This window comes from Mytilus galloprovincialis, chromosome 10, assembly GCF_965363235.1.
Source record: "Mytilus galloprovincialis chromosome 10, xbMytGall1.hap1.1, whole genome shotgun sequence".
Lineage (NCBI taxonomy): Eukaryota > Metazoa > Mollusca > Bivalvia > Mytilida > Mytilidae > Mytilus > Mytilus galloprovincialis.
Window position 1 is genome coordinate 26,454,097 of NC_134847.1, and position 15,958 is coordinate 26,470,054.

General features: G+C 32.6%; 1 protein-coding gene across 1 annotated transcript in view; it reads left to right on the forward strand.

The window, feature by feature from the left end:
- The first annotated feature begins 475 nt into the window (after positions 1-475).
- The window catches only part of LOC143048903 (uncharacterized), a 55,641-nt gene continuing 40,158 nt past the window's right edge, over positions 476-15,958 (forward strand). Inside the window, exon 1 of the mRNA XM_076222769.1 lies at positions 476-510. Coding sequence (XP_076078884.1) covers positions 476-510 — 35 coding nt within the window. The remainder of the gene's footprint in view (positions 511-15,958) is intronic.

Consider the following 15,958-nt stretch of genomic DNA (forward strand, 5'->3'; position numbering starts at 1 on the left):
GATATCAAAATAACTTTGAATTAGTACCGTCATCGATGTTAAAAAATATAATTGTTGTAAACTATTTGACGAATCAGCAGTTGATAAAAAAAACACATATTAATTTTAATGATGTAAGATTAATATTTATGTTGGATGGGAAATTATTTTTCTGAATTGCAGCTCTTTATCAAGTTTTTTTTTATACCTATGGTAGTATTCTCATAAAGAATCAATGTACTCGCAAAAGAGAGACGATAGTTATCAAAGGTACCAGGATTATGATTTAGGACGCCAGACGCGCGTTTCGTCTACATCATCAGTGACGCTCATATCAAAATCTTTATAAAGCCAAACAAGTAAACAATACTTGAGGGACAGTAAAACTCGTGCAACTGTAACAATAAAAAAAGCTCTACTTATTAACAAATATAGATATAAAATGACGCCACTTTACATCATAAAGACACTCAGATTGTACTAATTTCTCGGAATAATGAATTCATTGCAATTAGGAGATTCTATCGAAAGGTATTTTATTGTGTTGTCACCAGGAAACAAAAAACAAACACAACTCTTGAAAGCGAACTTAAAATCTATATATCCTTTGTATTTGAGGTCAAGTGGTATGCATTATTATTATCTGTATTCTTCCTTTGATCTTTTTTTGGTGATAATTTTCATATCACTCGAGTAGAATGAGAATGAAAATTATCGCTAGTTTCTAAGGTCCTTAGCAACAGCGTATTAATCCATATCCACGCGCTAGAGTGTCGGCCAATCAGAAAAGTTAGCCGGATCTATAAAAAACGTAATTGGATGACTTCGCTGAAATGTCAACAGAAATATACAATATTTATGTCAATGTCAGGAAAATGTGTACTTTTTTGTATGACGTGGAGAAACTGGGGAAGGGCGAGGTTCTACCGAGCCCTTCCCCAGTTTTGCCGCGGAGTACAAAAAAGTGTTTATGACATTGATCTAATATTGTTTTTATCCTGCAACTTAAATTACTACATTGATAGCTTTTTAAATCGTAATGTCAAACTTATCTTAATCCCTTAATGGACAGTGTTCCATGATGAATTTGACTTTATACGAAATATACCTATGTTACTATATTTAGGAAATAAACACAGCTGTAGTTGCAGTATAAAAGATGATTTCTCGTAAGACGTTCAGTAAATATTTTACCGTGAATTTAATAATTAATTAAAAGTAATCAAATCAGGTTTCTAACAAATAAAAAAATGTTAATTCTATACATAAATCTATTATTTTCTACGAATGATCGTCGGTCTGTCTGCATTTCTTCTGCATATATGTATATTTCTTCGTGTGCTTTGAAAATACATCCCCTATGCTCAGTCATTGACACATCGGATTTCGACCTGGATACAACGCTTCAAACCAAAGAAAACTTTTAATATCAGGGAAATTAATGTTCACAACTATTTGGAAATTTTCACTTGACGTTCAAAATATTAATTACTTAACATTTAGTAAAAATCAAACTACTGACACTGAAAAACAAAAAGTCACAACTCAAAATATTAATTAACATCCAATTTACAACCTAACATTGACTTTAAAACGGTGAACATGGTTTTCGCAATAATTGAACACGCCGGATGATCAGTTGAAACAACTTTTTCAAATGAATAAACAAGCTGTGTGATTACATATTTTATATATCAAATAAGCCTGCGCCAAAAAATAGTACCAAAAAAGAAAATGCATTATTATCGTATAAGATAATTTTTTTGCTGGAGTTTGTATTAATAAATATTCGAATATTTAAACTTTTAGAATTATACCACTTAGAATATTTCCTATGGTGGAGCATTTATAACAGGAATATAAAATTCATAAATCATGTCTGATTATGTTCTATTAATGAAAATACCTAAATGAATTAATTTTGTTCCTTGGGTTTTTATAGAGTTGCCTTGTTGCGTTTCACACCAGTATGTACTAAAATCATATTCAGTTATGTTTTTTATTCTTAGATTATAAAACCCTTCTTCAATGATAACTTCAAGTCTTGCGTGGCCGCGGACATTTCTGTTAATCTCAAATCCTCGAGTTACAAGTGTTAAGCCTTTCCTCCAACTCTTTGTTGACGTCTTTTTGGAGATCTGACATGACATCATAACTTCACTGCCAATCTGAGCATATTTTGCCTTGTGGAATATTTGATTACCATGAAGGACTGAAGTAAACACAATATAGTAATTATTTGTTTTAAACTAAGAAGTTATCACATTAAGTGTTACACAAAGATTTACTATATATATAATTTCTTTAAAAGGTCTAAAGTCAGTTAAAGTTATATAATGCACAACAGATAGATAAAAAAGGTGTTAAAACACCAAATAAAAAAAAGGGAAATATCAAATGTAATTATCTATCAACATTGCCCATGCTATTGAGATATAAAGACAACACCGCTTGCACTGTGTCCAGCTCCTCTCTAGACCACTCTACCACCTAGAATAAAATAGCCTAGGGGTACCTTTCATCGTCAGTAAATTTAGAGTTGTAACACAGTACATGCTATATTAGCAATGAAGATGAAATTGATGGCACATTAGCTAAATATTTATCGTGAAGGATCGTTTCATACAGACATGTATATATATAGTTTTATAAAATACATAAGGCTGAAAACACAATTGATATTCATAACTACTTTACATAAGCACAACATGTTATTTTTTAAGGATATAGAGACAACACCGCATGCATTGTGTCCATCGCTGTAAACCACGCGGCCACCTAGACTGAACTAAACATAATTCAGCTTTCGGTGGCCTAGTATTACCTTCCCTCGCGAGTAGAATCTAGAGTTTTAAAACACAGTACATGATAATTTAGGCGGGAAGAAGGAATTAATTTCTATATCGTTAAAGATCGTAGGATGCAGATATAATAATACATATATTAAATATCATATAAAATAGGTGGTCGAGTTCGAATACCGCCCATAGAAGAACACACAACTTGTAACATTTTGTTGATTGAATCAATTCTAGTTATTTTTTCTGATGGAAAATAAAACTTTATATATTTCTCTATAGTGGCATCAGTATGATATTATAACGTGAAATATTAAAAAAAATCACAAACCTGCAAGTTGATACAAAATTATATAGATCAATATTGTTTCCATGTTACTTGTACTGTCATTTACATAATTCTGTAACTCCTATTTTGTGTCACCACATAATTAGCAACAAAAGGAAACGACCCATTATTAAACCAGGAAATGTTTTCTTAATATGTATTTGATACTATATTTACATAAAATATCATCAAGTCTGGAAAACAGAGAAGTATATTCCAAGTTATGAAATAAAGACAGCAAAAGGATTTCCTACAAAATGTTCGATAAGTATCATATCTATCGCCCATTTTCGTAAAGTTCATTTCTGAAATTTTTTTACCAGTTAATCTAGCAAAAAAACATAAAGTGGTACTGGAAGTCCATAACGCATAAACATATATAGAAAAGACTTTATTGGTATGCATGTAATAATCTTCAGTTTATACACATTACAATTTTTAAGAATAATCTTGATTTTATTGGCTTCTTTTATGGTATGAATAGCACTATTGGAAAAGCTTGTAGGATTGGAGTCAGTTACAGTAAAGAAGATGGGAAGTACTCTTCTCCACTGGAATTAACATCAATGATTTTCGGTTTTGGTGTCGAATTTTATTGTCACAATGGATTCGAAAACAGATTTCCAGTTTACCCTAATATTAGTTTCAATTGGTGGTTCATGTCAACCATATTTTTTTTTATCATGTTTATTTATTATACCCGATGGTATATTCATGATTTCAACATTTGCCTTCATTAATTAGGTCTTCCCACTTTTCTGTGGAAAGACCTATTGTATTTGGTCTGATTATTATTTTTTTTCCCGCCACATTTTGTTCTTGACATAAATGTTTGTTTCGCAATATGCTAATTTTTTTTTATTAAAAATGATTTTTTGGCAAACAAGGCGGTACTATGGAAAGCGGCATAACTCTTTGTCCTTATTCGGTAGAAACGCAAATACCAAGTTATTCCTTCCCCTGATCATGTTATATGATCTCAGAAGGCGCTTCAGTTGCAGTTAAAAGTGGCAGGAACATTTTTGAACCAAAAATTATATTACATTCTGTGTAATTTGTGTTTTAAATAACACGATTATTGTGACTTGAGAAGAAAAAGGATTATGTATTCTGTAGATAATTAGGTAACTTTAATATGTTATTTGACATTGTAATTTATATGTCCGTAATTTATCGTAATTTGCATCTACCTGCTTGAGATTTCTAGCGTTTAAAGAACATTGTAGTCTAGTTTTATTGAATGGTTTTTCTTGTATTACTTTTCACGGAACGGTTTCTATATAAGTACAAGGAAAAGTATCCAGAGAATATTGTATTAGATCTAGTGAGTGATTTTGGTCAGCTGAAGCGCCAGAAAATAAAATTATAGTTTAATTAGGGAGACTGTATAATTTTACGATGAAACTTGTCGTAGTTGGTAGCTCACACGTTCGTAGATTGGGAACTTTTATTTATAATTGACCTGCATTACATAATTTCAACTTGATGAACTGTGAGATAAAATGTCTTGGGATCGGCGGCGGAAAAGTTTCAAATTCAGATCATGTGCAAACTATTTTGTCTTTCATAGAGAAAAATCGTCCCGAACATGTAATTGTTCACATTGGTGGTAACGATTTGGATATATTAGGAGTCTCTGAAGATACGACAGAGGAATTGGGGTTACGGCTGATTTTATTATCCCAAACATTGACAACCCGATATGAGATTAATTCAGTAACAATGTGTCAACTTCTACCAAGAGAATCGACACGAGTCATTGCATCAAATGTGTATAATGATTAAGTTGCTAAGACTAACAGATTTTTTGAAATCACAAATAAAGGACCAACCACATTGTCGTTCCTGGAAAATAACAGGGGTGAAAAATTCGGATCGTAATAACTATGTTGATGGTGTTCACTTTAACTATGATGTTGGCATGCCAAAATATTTTCGAAATATAAGAGGGTCAATTATTCAAGCTATGAAATAGAAGAAAGTTAATAGAGTTAAGTATTGGACAGGCCTTTATTTATTTATGTATTTGTTAAAAGCTATATTAAATTCAAGGAAAATTCCCCATAGACATGCTTGTACAGAACAATGCGATTTAATGTTCAATTTCTTTCAAAACTGGAGGTATTAGTTTTATGCAACTATGCTATATTTATATCAGATGATTTGTTTCATTAATAATTATATTAAAATAACCGGAGTGTCATATCATAACAGTTTTTATTATAACAGAACAGGTTATATTCCTTGGATACTTTCTCGAGTGGTTGTATCGAATCGGGACCACACATAGGAGCAGAAGATAAATAAACAAACTCATAAACTATACGGCTTGTAATTAAAGTAACGATATAGTAACAACACAGTGCATCATCCATCAATTTTAACGGTGATCGAGACAGTCTGTTAAGGTTCATAAAACAATTAAGATAAAATTATTTAATAACCTTATCCCTAACAAATTAAAACACAGCTGCATATTGCATTAATTTTAACGGTCATTCAGACAGTCTGATAGGGTTCATGAAAAGAACTAAGAAAAATTTATTTAACAATCCTTATCATAGCAAATTAGGTGGGCAATTAAATACTGGCAACAGAACTGCGTATATTTACAGAGTTTATATCTTCTTCTTGCGTTTTGTTATAAGGGTAATATTATACATGTAGACTTTTTCACCAAGAATCGTTGTAATTAGAATTCACATTTTTATTAGTTAATAGTGCATATGACACATGTATAGAATATCATTAATTTTTTTTTTTATTTTTTCCTAAATTTTGTACTTGGATACATTGTGTACTTTAAACCGGTGTTATGGCACCTACATGAATTTATGAGGCTCTTTTGATGTGCCACTGAGATAAATAGTGTACATGGATACATTTATGTACTTAACACAAGCGCATCGGAATCTATGAGGCTCTAGTACATATGGTGCTTTGATGAGCAATGCCCATATGGCATTTATATAGTTTTGTTGTGCTTGAGTACGTATTTGTATACATGATGGGTGCATATAACATTTAGATGAATTCTATGAGGCTCTAGTACATATGGTGCTTTGATGAGTAATGCCCATTTGGCATTTAGATAGATTTGTTGTGTTTGAGTACTCATTGTATCTATTTTTTAGTGCAAATAGCATTTAGATTAATTTGTGACGCTCTAGTACAAATGGTGCTTTGATTGGTAGTGCTTAGGATACTTATGTCAATTCTTTTGTGGTTATTAAAATATAATATTTAGAATCAGTGCACACGGCACTTAAATGAATTTAAGGGTATAGAGTATATATGGTATAAAAGAGAAGTGCAGATGGTATAAATATGTTCAAAATGTTCTTATGGCACTTTTTTTTGATATGGTAGTTTTATATCATGCATTCAATATATTTTGTGTTCTTTTTCTAGCAACCGTTTTATCAGAAATGCCATCCAAAGAACCAAAAAGAAGTAATTGTAAACGGAAAAGCACACAGAGGCTTGGAGAAGTAATTGAAAACCTAGGCAGTTCAGATTTGGGACTGGGTGTATCTATTGACAATTCTGTACCAAGCTTTCAAATCCAAATATTAATTCCGGCCAGTTGTCAGCTGATAATCCACATGTACAGTCCAATACAGTTGATCCAAATACGTATAATGATGACCAAATTCTGAGAATATTGACGGTCGCAACTCCAATTATCACCCAAACAGTAGTTACAATACTCAAAAACACTGGTGTTATTCAAGGCAGGGATGTAAACTCACCAGATCCAACTTTGATACCAACAAACCAAGGTGTTAATTCCATTTGTCCACCAAGGCAAGATACCACTACATGTAATACAACAGAGATGACGACACCATCCCAGTCCCACTCAACAAATATTCTGATAACCAATCATTTGAGAGCAGTCATCCGTCTTGCTCAAATGTTATTAGCAGAAGCGGTCAACAGTGTTTCATGCCAACTGAAGGATCTCCAAGTCAACAGGTGGTGAACCATCTTCTACAGGACACTCCACACACACGTACATTTTCAAACGAGTTAGGAGGCCACTGTTTATCACGCCCACTGGCTTTGGGTGTGGACCCAAAACTGAAAGCTGATATTTGGTCTAACAAATACACTAATCTGGAGGATTTATTGAAATCCAAATCCAGAGTTGTTAAGTATGTTCCTGTAGAGAAGGATGATTGTTTAACATTTGTTAAAAATAGTAGTAGTAAGGCAAAAATTGAGTCAATGGCACAGTGGCATGAAGCTTTTCGCATTTATGGGGCAATTTATTTTGAAAAATACCCTACTGAATCTCCGAAGCTGATGAAATATGCGGCTATCATTGCAAACTTGGCAGATAAAGCTGGAATCAAGGCTGCATTTTTTTTATGATCAAGCATATAGGCAGTGGAGAGAAGTAGACCCTTTGCACTTACCATGGGATGGAGTAAATGGGGAATTATTCAATGAGGCGTTAGCTATGGGCCTTATTGGGAAAACCAATGCCATGAAACAGCCCTTTCTTACACAAAGCCTCACGGCTCCAGCCCTTAAACAGAAAAGGTTTTGTTATGCTTTCAACAATGAATCAGGCTGCACGGCAAGAATTTGTAGATACGAGCACACCTGCCAGGTTTGCGGTGGAGATCACACCAGGAGGGATTGTCAACAATCCAAACACGAGAACAGAGATTCTAACTCCACCAATAGAAGGGGGCCCTGATTCAGAAAAACAGTCCAGTAAACAGAACCCTCTAACCAGGTGATTTTCAAATATCTACACCTATTCACATTGACCAATTGGGCAAGTACCTTAAAGGGTATGACACAAGTAAAATTGAATTTTAATAAGAGGGGTTCAAAACTGGTTTTAAAATTCCCGCTTAAAAGTACCAATTCAGTAGAAATTTGAAGTCAACTCTGGAAAATTGTTTAGTTTTAAAGAAAAAAATTACAGAAGAGATTAAGGCCGGTCGGGTGGCTGGGCCTTTTAAGGAACCTCCTTAACAACTTTAAAATCTCTCCTTTAGGTCTGGTCCCTAAATCAAAACCAGGGGAATTTAGAGTTATACATGATTTGTCTCACCTTTTGGGGTCTTCGGTTAATGACGGAATTTCCAAGGAGAATTCAGCTGTACAGTATCAATCGGTGGACAATGCTTGCCAGTTGATGCTTAAATACGGAAAACACTGTATCATGTCTAAAATCGACGTAGTCCAAGCTTACCGCTTGGTGCCAATGCATTTTTCCTGTCACCATTTGTTGGGTTTTGCGTTAGAGGAGGGGTTATATTTTGACAAAAATTTAGCTATGGGTTTAAGCTATTCATGCAATTTGAGCGATTTAGTTCAGCTATACATTGGATTGCGGAGACAAAACTTGCTATTTACAGCTGTGTTCACCTGTTTATTTATATCCCCACCTTCCAATAGAAATTGGATAATTTAACCTTCAAAAGTTTTTAGACTTTGCAGCGGAAATAGGTCTTCCAATTAAATCCGAAAAGACTGTGCTTCCAACAACAAGATTAATTTTCCTTGGCCTAGAACTAGATTCAGAGAAATTGGAAATTAGGCTCCCATAGATAAGCTCGAAAAAGTACAAAATCTTCTTGGCTACTTCAGTAATAAGAAAAAGGTAACCCTTTTAGAACTTCAGTCGTTAATTGGGTTATTTAACTTTGCTTGTTATGTTGTCCCCCCAGGAAGATCGTTTTTGAGGCGTTTAATAAATTTAACAAAAGACATCAGGCGCCCGCATTTTAAGATACGTTTAAATAAAGAAGCAAAGTCAGATTTGAAGGCGTGGGCTTTCTTCATTGATCATTTTAATGGTAAAGGTTTGATTGTACAGCACAAGTTTGAAACCTCTCAGTCTTTGCACATGTATACAGATGCTAGTAATTTAGGTTTTGGGGGTTTCCTGGGAACACATTGGTTCTATCATGGCTGGACAGATTCTTGGCTGAAATTACATATTTCTATCAGGGAATTTTATCCAATCGTACTTGCTGTTGAGTTATGGTCTCAGATTTTGAGAAATAAACATGTCCAATTTCATTGTGACAATATAGCTGTTGTCCATTGTATCAACAAACAGACAGCTAAAGACGTTCAATTAATGGCCGTAGTTCGTAGATTAGTTGTGCAGGCTCTTAAATACAATATTTGTTTTGAAGCAAAGCACATGCCTGGCTTAAAAATCATTTTAGCAGACAAACTCTCTCGTTTTCAGGTATCAGATTTCAAACGTTTGGCACCAGAGATGGATCAAACACCAACAGATGTTTCACACCTTATGAAGGATCTTTAAGAAGAATGATTGCTACAGAAATTCTAGAAGGTTCTTTAACTAAGAATTCATTTCAAAATTATAATAGGTCAATCAACTATTATAAAGATTTCTTAGCTCTATATTTTCAAGCAAGTTCAGTATTGCCTATTTCGTTGGAATACCTGGTGTTATTTATAGCATACTGTATGTACAGAGAGTTATTCTTCAATACTGTTTCATCATATGTTTCTATGTTGAATTACGTACAAAAAATGGCTGGGTTTCCTGATTTATCAAAAAACTTTGTATTTAAAAAATGTTTGGAAGGTTTACGAAAGAAAAAAGCAAGGGCAGATACTTGTTTACCTATAACACCAACCATATTAAAAAGGTTGGCAGAATCACTAACGCATTTAGGTTTTTCTAAGATTTTGCAAATTTTGTTGAAAGCAATGTATTTAATGGCTTTCCATGCTTTTTTGAGAGTTGGGGAAATAACCTGCACTTCGTCAAGTCCAAAGAATATTATTAGTTTCACGTCTGTAAACTTACTACTAACTGGAGAGCATCCTTTTGCGGTTTTGTTGAATATGAGTCATTTCAAACACCACACTGGAAAATCTTGTCATAAATTTCAAATTAACTGTAATGTTGAAAATGTAGATTTATGTCCAGCGCATGCGGTATGGGAATATTGCAAGATGAGGGGGATTCAAAATGGTCCTTTATTTTGTTTTATGGATGGTAAACCTATTCCTAGGCAGTATTTTACACGACAGTTACAACCTTCGTTACAATGGGCTGGATGTGACACCGCCGTGTATAAAGGACATAGTTTTAGGATTGGGGCAGCGAGTTCAGGAGCTATGATGGGCATTTCAAGTGATAACATTCAGTTAATGGGAAGATGGCATTCAGATACGTACAAAAAATATATTCGGATATCAGTCCTTAACATCTGAATCTGTTGTATGTGTTTTGATGTTGTATCATGGGGATATGGACCTCTGATACGACACTAGGCTGTTCTTTTCATGAAATACGTTGAATGGTTCCTTGTTCTTGCCACTGTGCCATTAACGGGTAATCATGTTTAGGTTTATGTTTGTTTTGTTTTGTTTTTTTGTTTTTTTGTTTTTAAGTTGTTTTTTGTTTTGTTTAATATTATTCTGGTATGAGTACAAAAGGTAAAGAAATTCACAATTTGTGTTTTTGTTTACTTTGTGTTTTGCGTGATTTTTTCCTCAAATGTATGATATTGTTTTAATTAGTAAATGTTATTACGTATGAAGTATATTTTCATTACATGTATAAGAGTGTAATAACTTTGTTGACAGTTTAGTTTATACTCATTTTTAATTGTATCTATGTTGGTAAATGTGATTACGAAATGTAATTGGGGCATGGGCCTCTTTATTTTCAATCCTTTTTACAGACTTACGGTAATATTTTGTATAGTGTATATGGTTATTGTTTTGTTTTTGTTGTTTTTGTTTTTGCTTTTTTCTTAATTTTTGGATTTGTTTTATTTTGTTCTTAATTAAGTTGAGATATTTATAAGAAATACAATCATTTGCCACCATTATTTTCAAGGATAATTTAACACATAGTAAAATGAGTATTTAGGTTTGTAACCATGTTCATGCAATTTTATACCATATTTTCCAATTTCTCAGAGAAATTATAAAACTAACAGTAATGAATCATCCCCTTCTGTCATTGCAGCTGACGATGGGGTGAACTCTGGTCGACCTGCTGTCATAAATTTAAGGAATCTCGTGAAGATGTTGATTAACTTTACGCACTATAATAAACTATGCGGTTAACGATGTTATTTTTCAAGAAGTTAAACTAAGCAGTCAAAAATGTTTATCACAGATAAAAAAGATTTTTAACTGGATCAAAATAAAAACAAAATAAGATAAAAGAAAATTAGAATTTTCAATGTAAATATATGTATAAATTTGGCTTTGGTTGCCACGGGGACAGGGGCCTCCTGCAGCCATTAAAATTTCTTTAGAATCTTTGAATACATTATAATCATGGGATAGTTAGCGTTTAGTTTATAGTATGAATACTCTTAGATAGAAGTAGCTTTATTCAGATTTGTGATTTCTTTTTTGATATTTTTTGTTTTTCTTATTTTTGGTAGTTAAGACTTTTTTTTTTTTTTTAGAATTTTTTATCACTGGCTTGGGTGGGGGATATTGTTAACAATATTGTTGCGAATGTAACCCTATCTTTGATGGGATAGGTCAATAAGGTTTTGTCATTATAACCCTAGTATGTTGTTTATAAATATGATTTATTGATTTCATTATACATGTTTTTCATTGTGTTGCTTCTTCGTCATTTCAATAATAAATGACAGTTTTTAATTTTTAAATATTTGTTTGTTTGTCATTCTTTCATCCCATCAAACAGAGCAAGCCTGTGTTGACAAAAATGCTAATTTTTATTAAAAAGTATTTTTTGACAAACTAGGCGGTACTATGGAAAGCGGCATAACTCTTTGTCCTTATTCGGTAGAAACGCAAATACCAAGTTATTCCTTCCCCTGATCATGTTATATGATCTCAGAAGGCGCTTCAGTTGCAGTTAAAAGTGGCAGGAAAATTTTGGAACTAAAAATTATACCCACCATCCCTCCCTGGATAGCTAATTCGGATTTTTCATTATGTTTGAACCAATTTAAATTGAAATATTTTAATTTTGTTTAATAATGGGTATTGTGTATTCATGTTTTATTTGGTTAAACAATATGTCAGTGTTTATATTCGAATGTAACACCATCCCTGATGGGCGAATGTAACCCCATCTTTGATGGGATGGGTCAATAAGGTTTTGTCATTATAACCATATATGTTGTTTATAAATATGATTTATTGATTTCATTATACATGTTTTTCATTGTGTTGCTTCTTTGTCATTTTAATAATAAATGACAGTTTTCAATTCATGTCGCGTATATATTTCTTGTATTGTATTATATAGTTTATGGGCTTTTAAATTTCACCCTGCTAAGCCGAACCATTTTCTTTGTAAGAGTTATCTCCCTATTTACTGTTTATCATCAGAGTGCATCTCTTTCAAAAATAGATATTGACAAAATCCTATTTACAAATTGTTCGTTGCATCCTCAGGAGTTTTTTGCTAATTTGGATCGGCGCGAATCGATGAAATTTTATAGGAGTTATCTACCTTTACAAAATAAATTTGTCGGTATGTGTTTTCAACTCATCAACTATTAACAATATAACCCTGTAATGTTTTTTATTTGAGGCCCCTAGGTCTTAACTTAAAAAATGAGGTCAAGGTCAAGTTCTAAATTTTGATATTGCCTTGTTTTGAGATTTTCTCCGACAGTTTTAAAGATATACATTAATTTGATTTATTGTAATGAAGATATGTTATGTATGATCTGGTACAATTAAAGTGCATCTTATAGGAGTTAGTGCCCCTGAAATGTCTCAATATATAGTTATTTGATTATAACTCCAACTAAGTTCATTATAAAGCCATATTACCTTGTACAAAATGTTCGGTGACATGTGACCTTGAAAAATTACAAATGGAAGTGACCATGAGAAAACCGGAAGTAGCTATTTTTGCACTTATTCATACCAAAGTACTCAAAATCCATATATTTTGTAATTTAAATACATTTACTATTCACTAAAGACTAGAAGTGACTTTCTGTAAACCGGAAGTGTCAATTATATCCCGGTTTACAGGCAAAAGTATATAGAAACTATATATTTTTGGAATCATCGTGAAAGACGCTATCATATGAGACCAACAGTAACATTTACTTAACCGGAAGTAGCATATTATCTGCTTTAGTTCATTTTCAAATATATCAAAACCATTATTCATCGCATCAGTCTGAAGAAACTAGCTTCTTTTCAAAGTTTCTTTGATGTGGAAAGGCCTTCAATTGTTCTCTGAACAATTGGTTTTTAATTATATTTATTATTTGGCATTGTCAATTTATATACTTAGATCTGTTCCTTATGTTCATATCATTACATGAAGCCACAACATCGTAAATGACCGTAAGGTCAAAATCTTTTCTTGAGAAGGCCCGATCTATTATAGATAAATTCGGAACAATGTCTTCGGGTCACAAAAGACATCTGTCCTCTGTAAAAATTGATGTAAAATTAAAAAAAATGAAATAAAGTCTCTAGAAAGTTATTTGAATAAATTTATGAAAAATGATATTCGTATACATCAGTTTGAAAACACTATGTAATTGATTTTATGGTTTAAACCCATTTCTAATATAATAATACAAAAAGTACTCACAAAGCAGTTTGTGTTCTGTAACGAAAAAGGAAAGTATGCGTGATACAGCTACTGAAAGTGTGGAGATATGATTGAAGCTTTACATATTATCCTAGACAATACATGTACGTGTCTGGGAAAAGTTCATTCATTGGTAGAAGGTATTCCTATGGGTTCTTATTGTGCCCCTTAAATAGCAGATTTATTCCGTTGGTATGAATCACAGTTTATGACCATAACTCAATAAATACACGTCAATGTTACATTTGGTGAACACATTCAGCAGCACCTAACGTAATTTAGAGTTCTCTGAATATACAATTGAAGTTTACCCAAAGAAACTTGCTTTAGATGAATCTTATGGAAACAGCAACAGTAGCTGTCCTTTTCTAGATTGAGACATTTCAATTTTGAAGGGAAGCTCCATACTAAATTTTACGACAAAAGAAACAATATTTCCTTCCTTATATTTATCATTTCCTTCTTAAGACGGTAATGTTCCTTTGGCTCCATCATATGGTGTTTTAATATCCCAACTTCTTCGTTATGCCCGTGTCTGTATGATTTTAACGAACGTTATAAATTCATTATTAGGGAATTTTCGTATTGAATTTCCTCGAGATTCCATATTTTTGTGATTTAAATTTTTACTGGTAAACTATTCAAGGCAGGTTTTTCGTTTCTATAAATTACTGCAAATAATTGCTAAATTCACTCATAATCTCAGTAAATTTGACTGTCCCTGAAGAAAGTATTTAACATCCTAAATTTTTTGATGATATTAAAAACCTAAAAGTAATTTAAGCGCGGAAATCACTGTGTGGTCCGTTTAAACTCATCGAATCCTTAAACCAACTTATTATTTAGGGAATATATATCTTCTTATATCTTATCATTAATAACTTTTATCTTTTTAATGTTGTAATAAGATCTTTTGATATTGTAAACATTGGCACTAACATCGATTTTGTCATCAACAGAAAAGGTTAAATCCTAGCAGTCCTACTGCTTGCCGATACTTTTATTTTGGCATTGTACAGGTCATGTTTTCTTTGACTGTCCCTGTCCACGGGTAGTAAGGTCGTCATATCGAGGAGCGTTTAGTACAGTGATTTTGTCATAGTTTGGTTAAGTTGGTCATGGATAAGTTATGTTACTTCCCAAAACGATTGCATCAGTTCTTTTCAAATGAGCAAATAAAAAGCAAATTAAATGTTTGAATCTATATTGTAAGTCAAACTATCTAAATTGAAATTGTTGTTTTTAAGAAATTAACGCAGGATAACCAAAATATCCAAATTGGCATGGTTCGGTTAAGCGATTGACATGGTTCAGTTAAGAGTCTAGAATTTCGTCATGGTTTTGGTTACATTTGTCATGGTTTAGATCCAAATAATACATATTTGTTGCCTAAAAGGGAAAATATGCCAAATGTGTTGGGCGTAAACGGTAAATCGTACATTCATATAGTTTTGTACCCCGTGTAACGCTTTGTGGGGTCAATGGAAATATAGGGCGTTCACGAGAGTTTTGCCCCTTGGAAACATTAGTTATATTAAAAATTGCATTATTAGCACTCTCAAATGTACTATTCTTGCCAGAATTTTACGAAACTTACATCACAAGTTTATATTAGCAATGGCCTGGACGAATTCAAAAATTATTGCCGATCAATTAACTTTAAAAGAGGTGTGTCCCTTAGAAATATGACTATATGGAGAACTGCATTTTAAGCGCACTCATATGTACAATTCATATCAGAATTTTATGAAAGTTAAATCATAGGTTGATATCAGCCATGTTTTGGACGTGATTTGAAAATTAATACCGAACGATTATTTTTTTTACTATCTAACTGTTACGTTTTACAACTCTAAGAAGACGTCATTAATCATTTCTCACGATAATTATCCCCGTCAGTGTCCAACTACATAGAAATTATACCGTCCATGATACAATAACTCAACTATAAAATTAAACAAACGATATCGAGAGGACACAAAATAGTCTTCAAACATTCACGGAACAAAATGTTAACCTGGACGACAGTTTAAACTTACTTATTGAGTAAGCTGTATTATTGCGAACCCTATGATAGTTTTCCATAGATTCACCTGCAAGTTACCTGTCGATTTAAACTTTTGTAAGTTCTATTGTCCCATCTTACAAATACAACAGGTATTGTTCTCTGTATAGTTCATTCACCAGGACCTTTAAATTTCTTCTGGGAGAAATATACCACTCATTGATTAATTTACCTGACCAAAAAATTATCTTTTTTTTTATTGAAATACTTCTATAAACTCA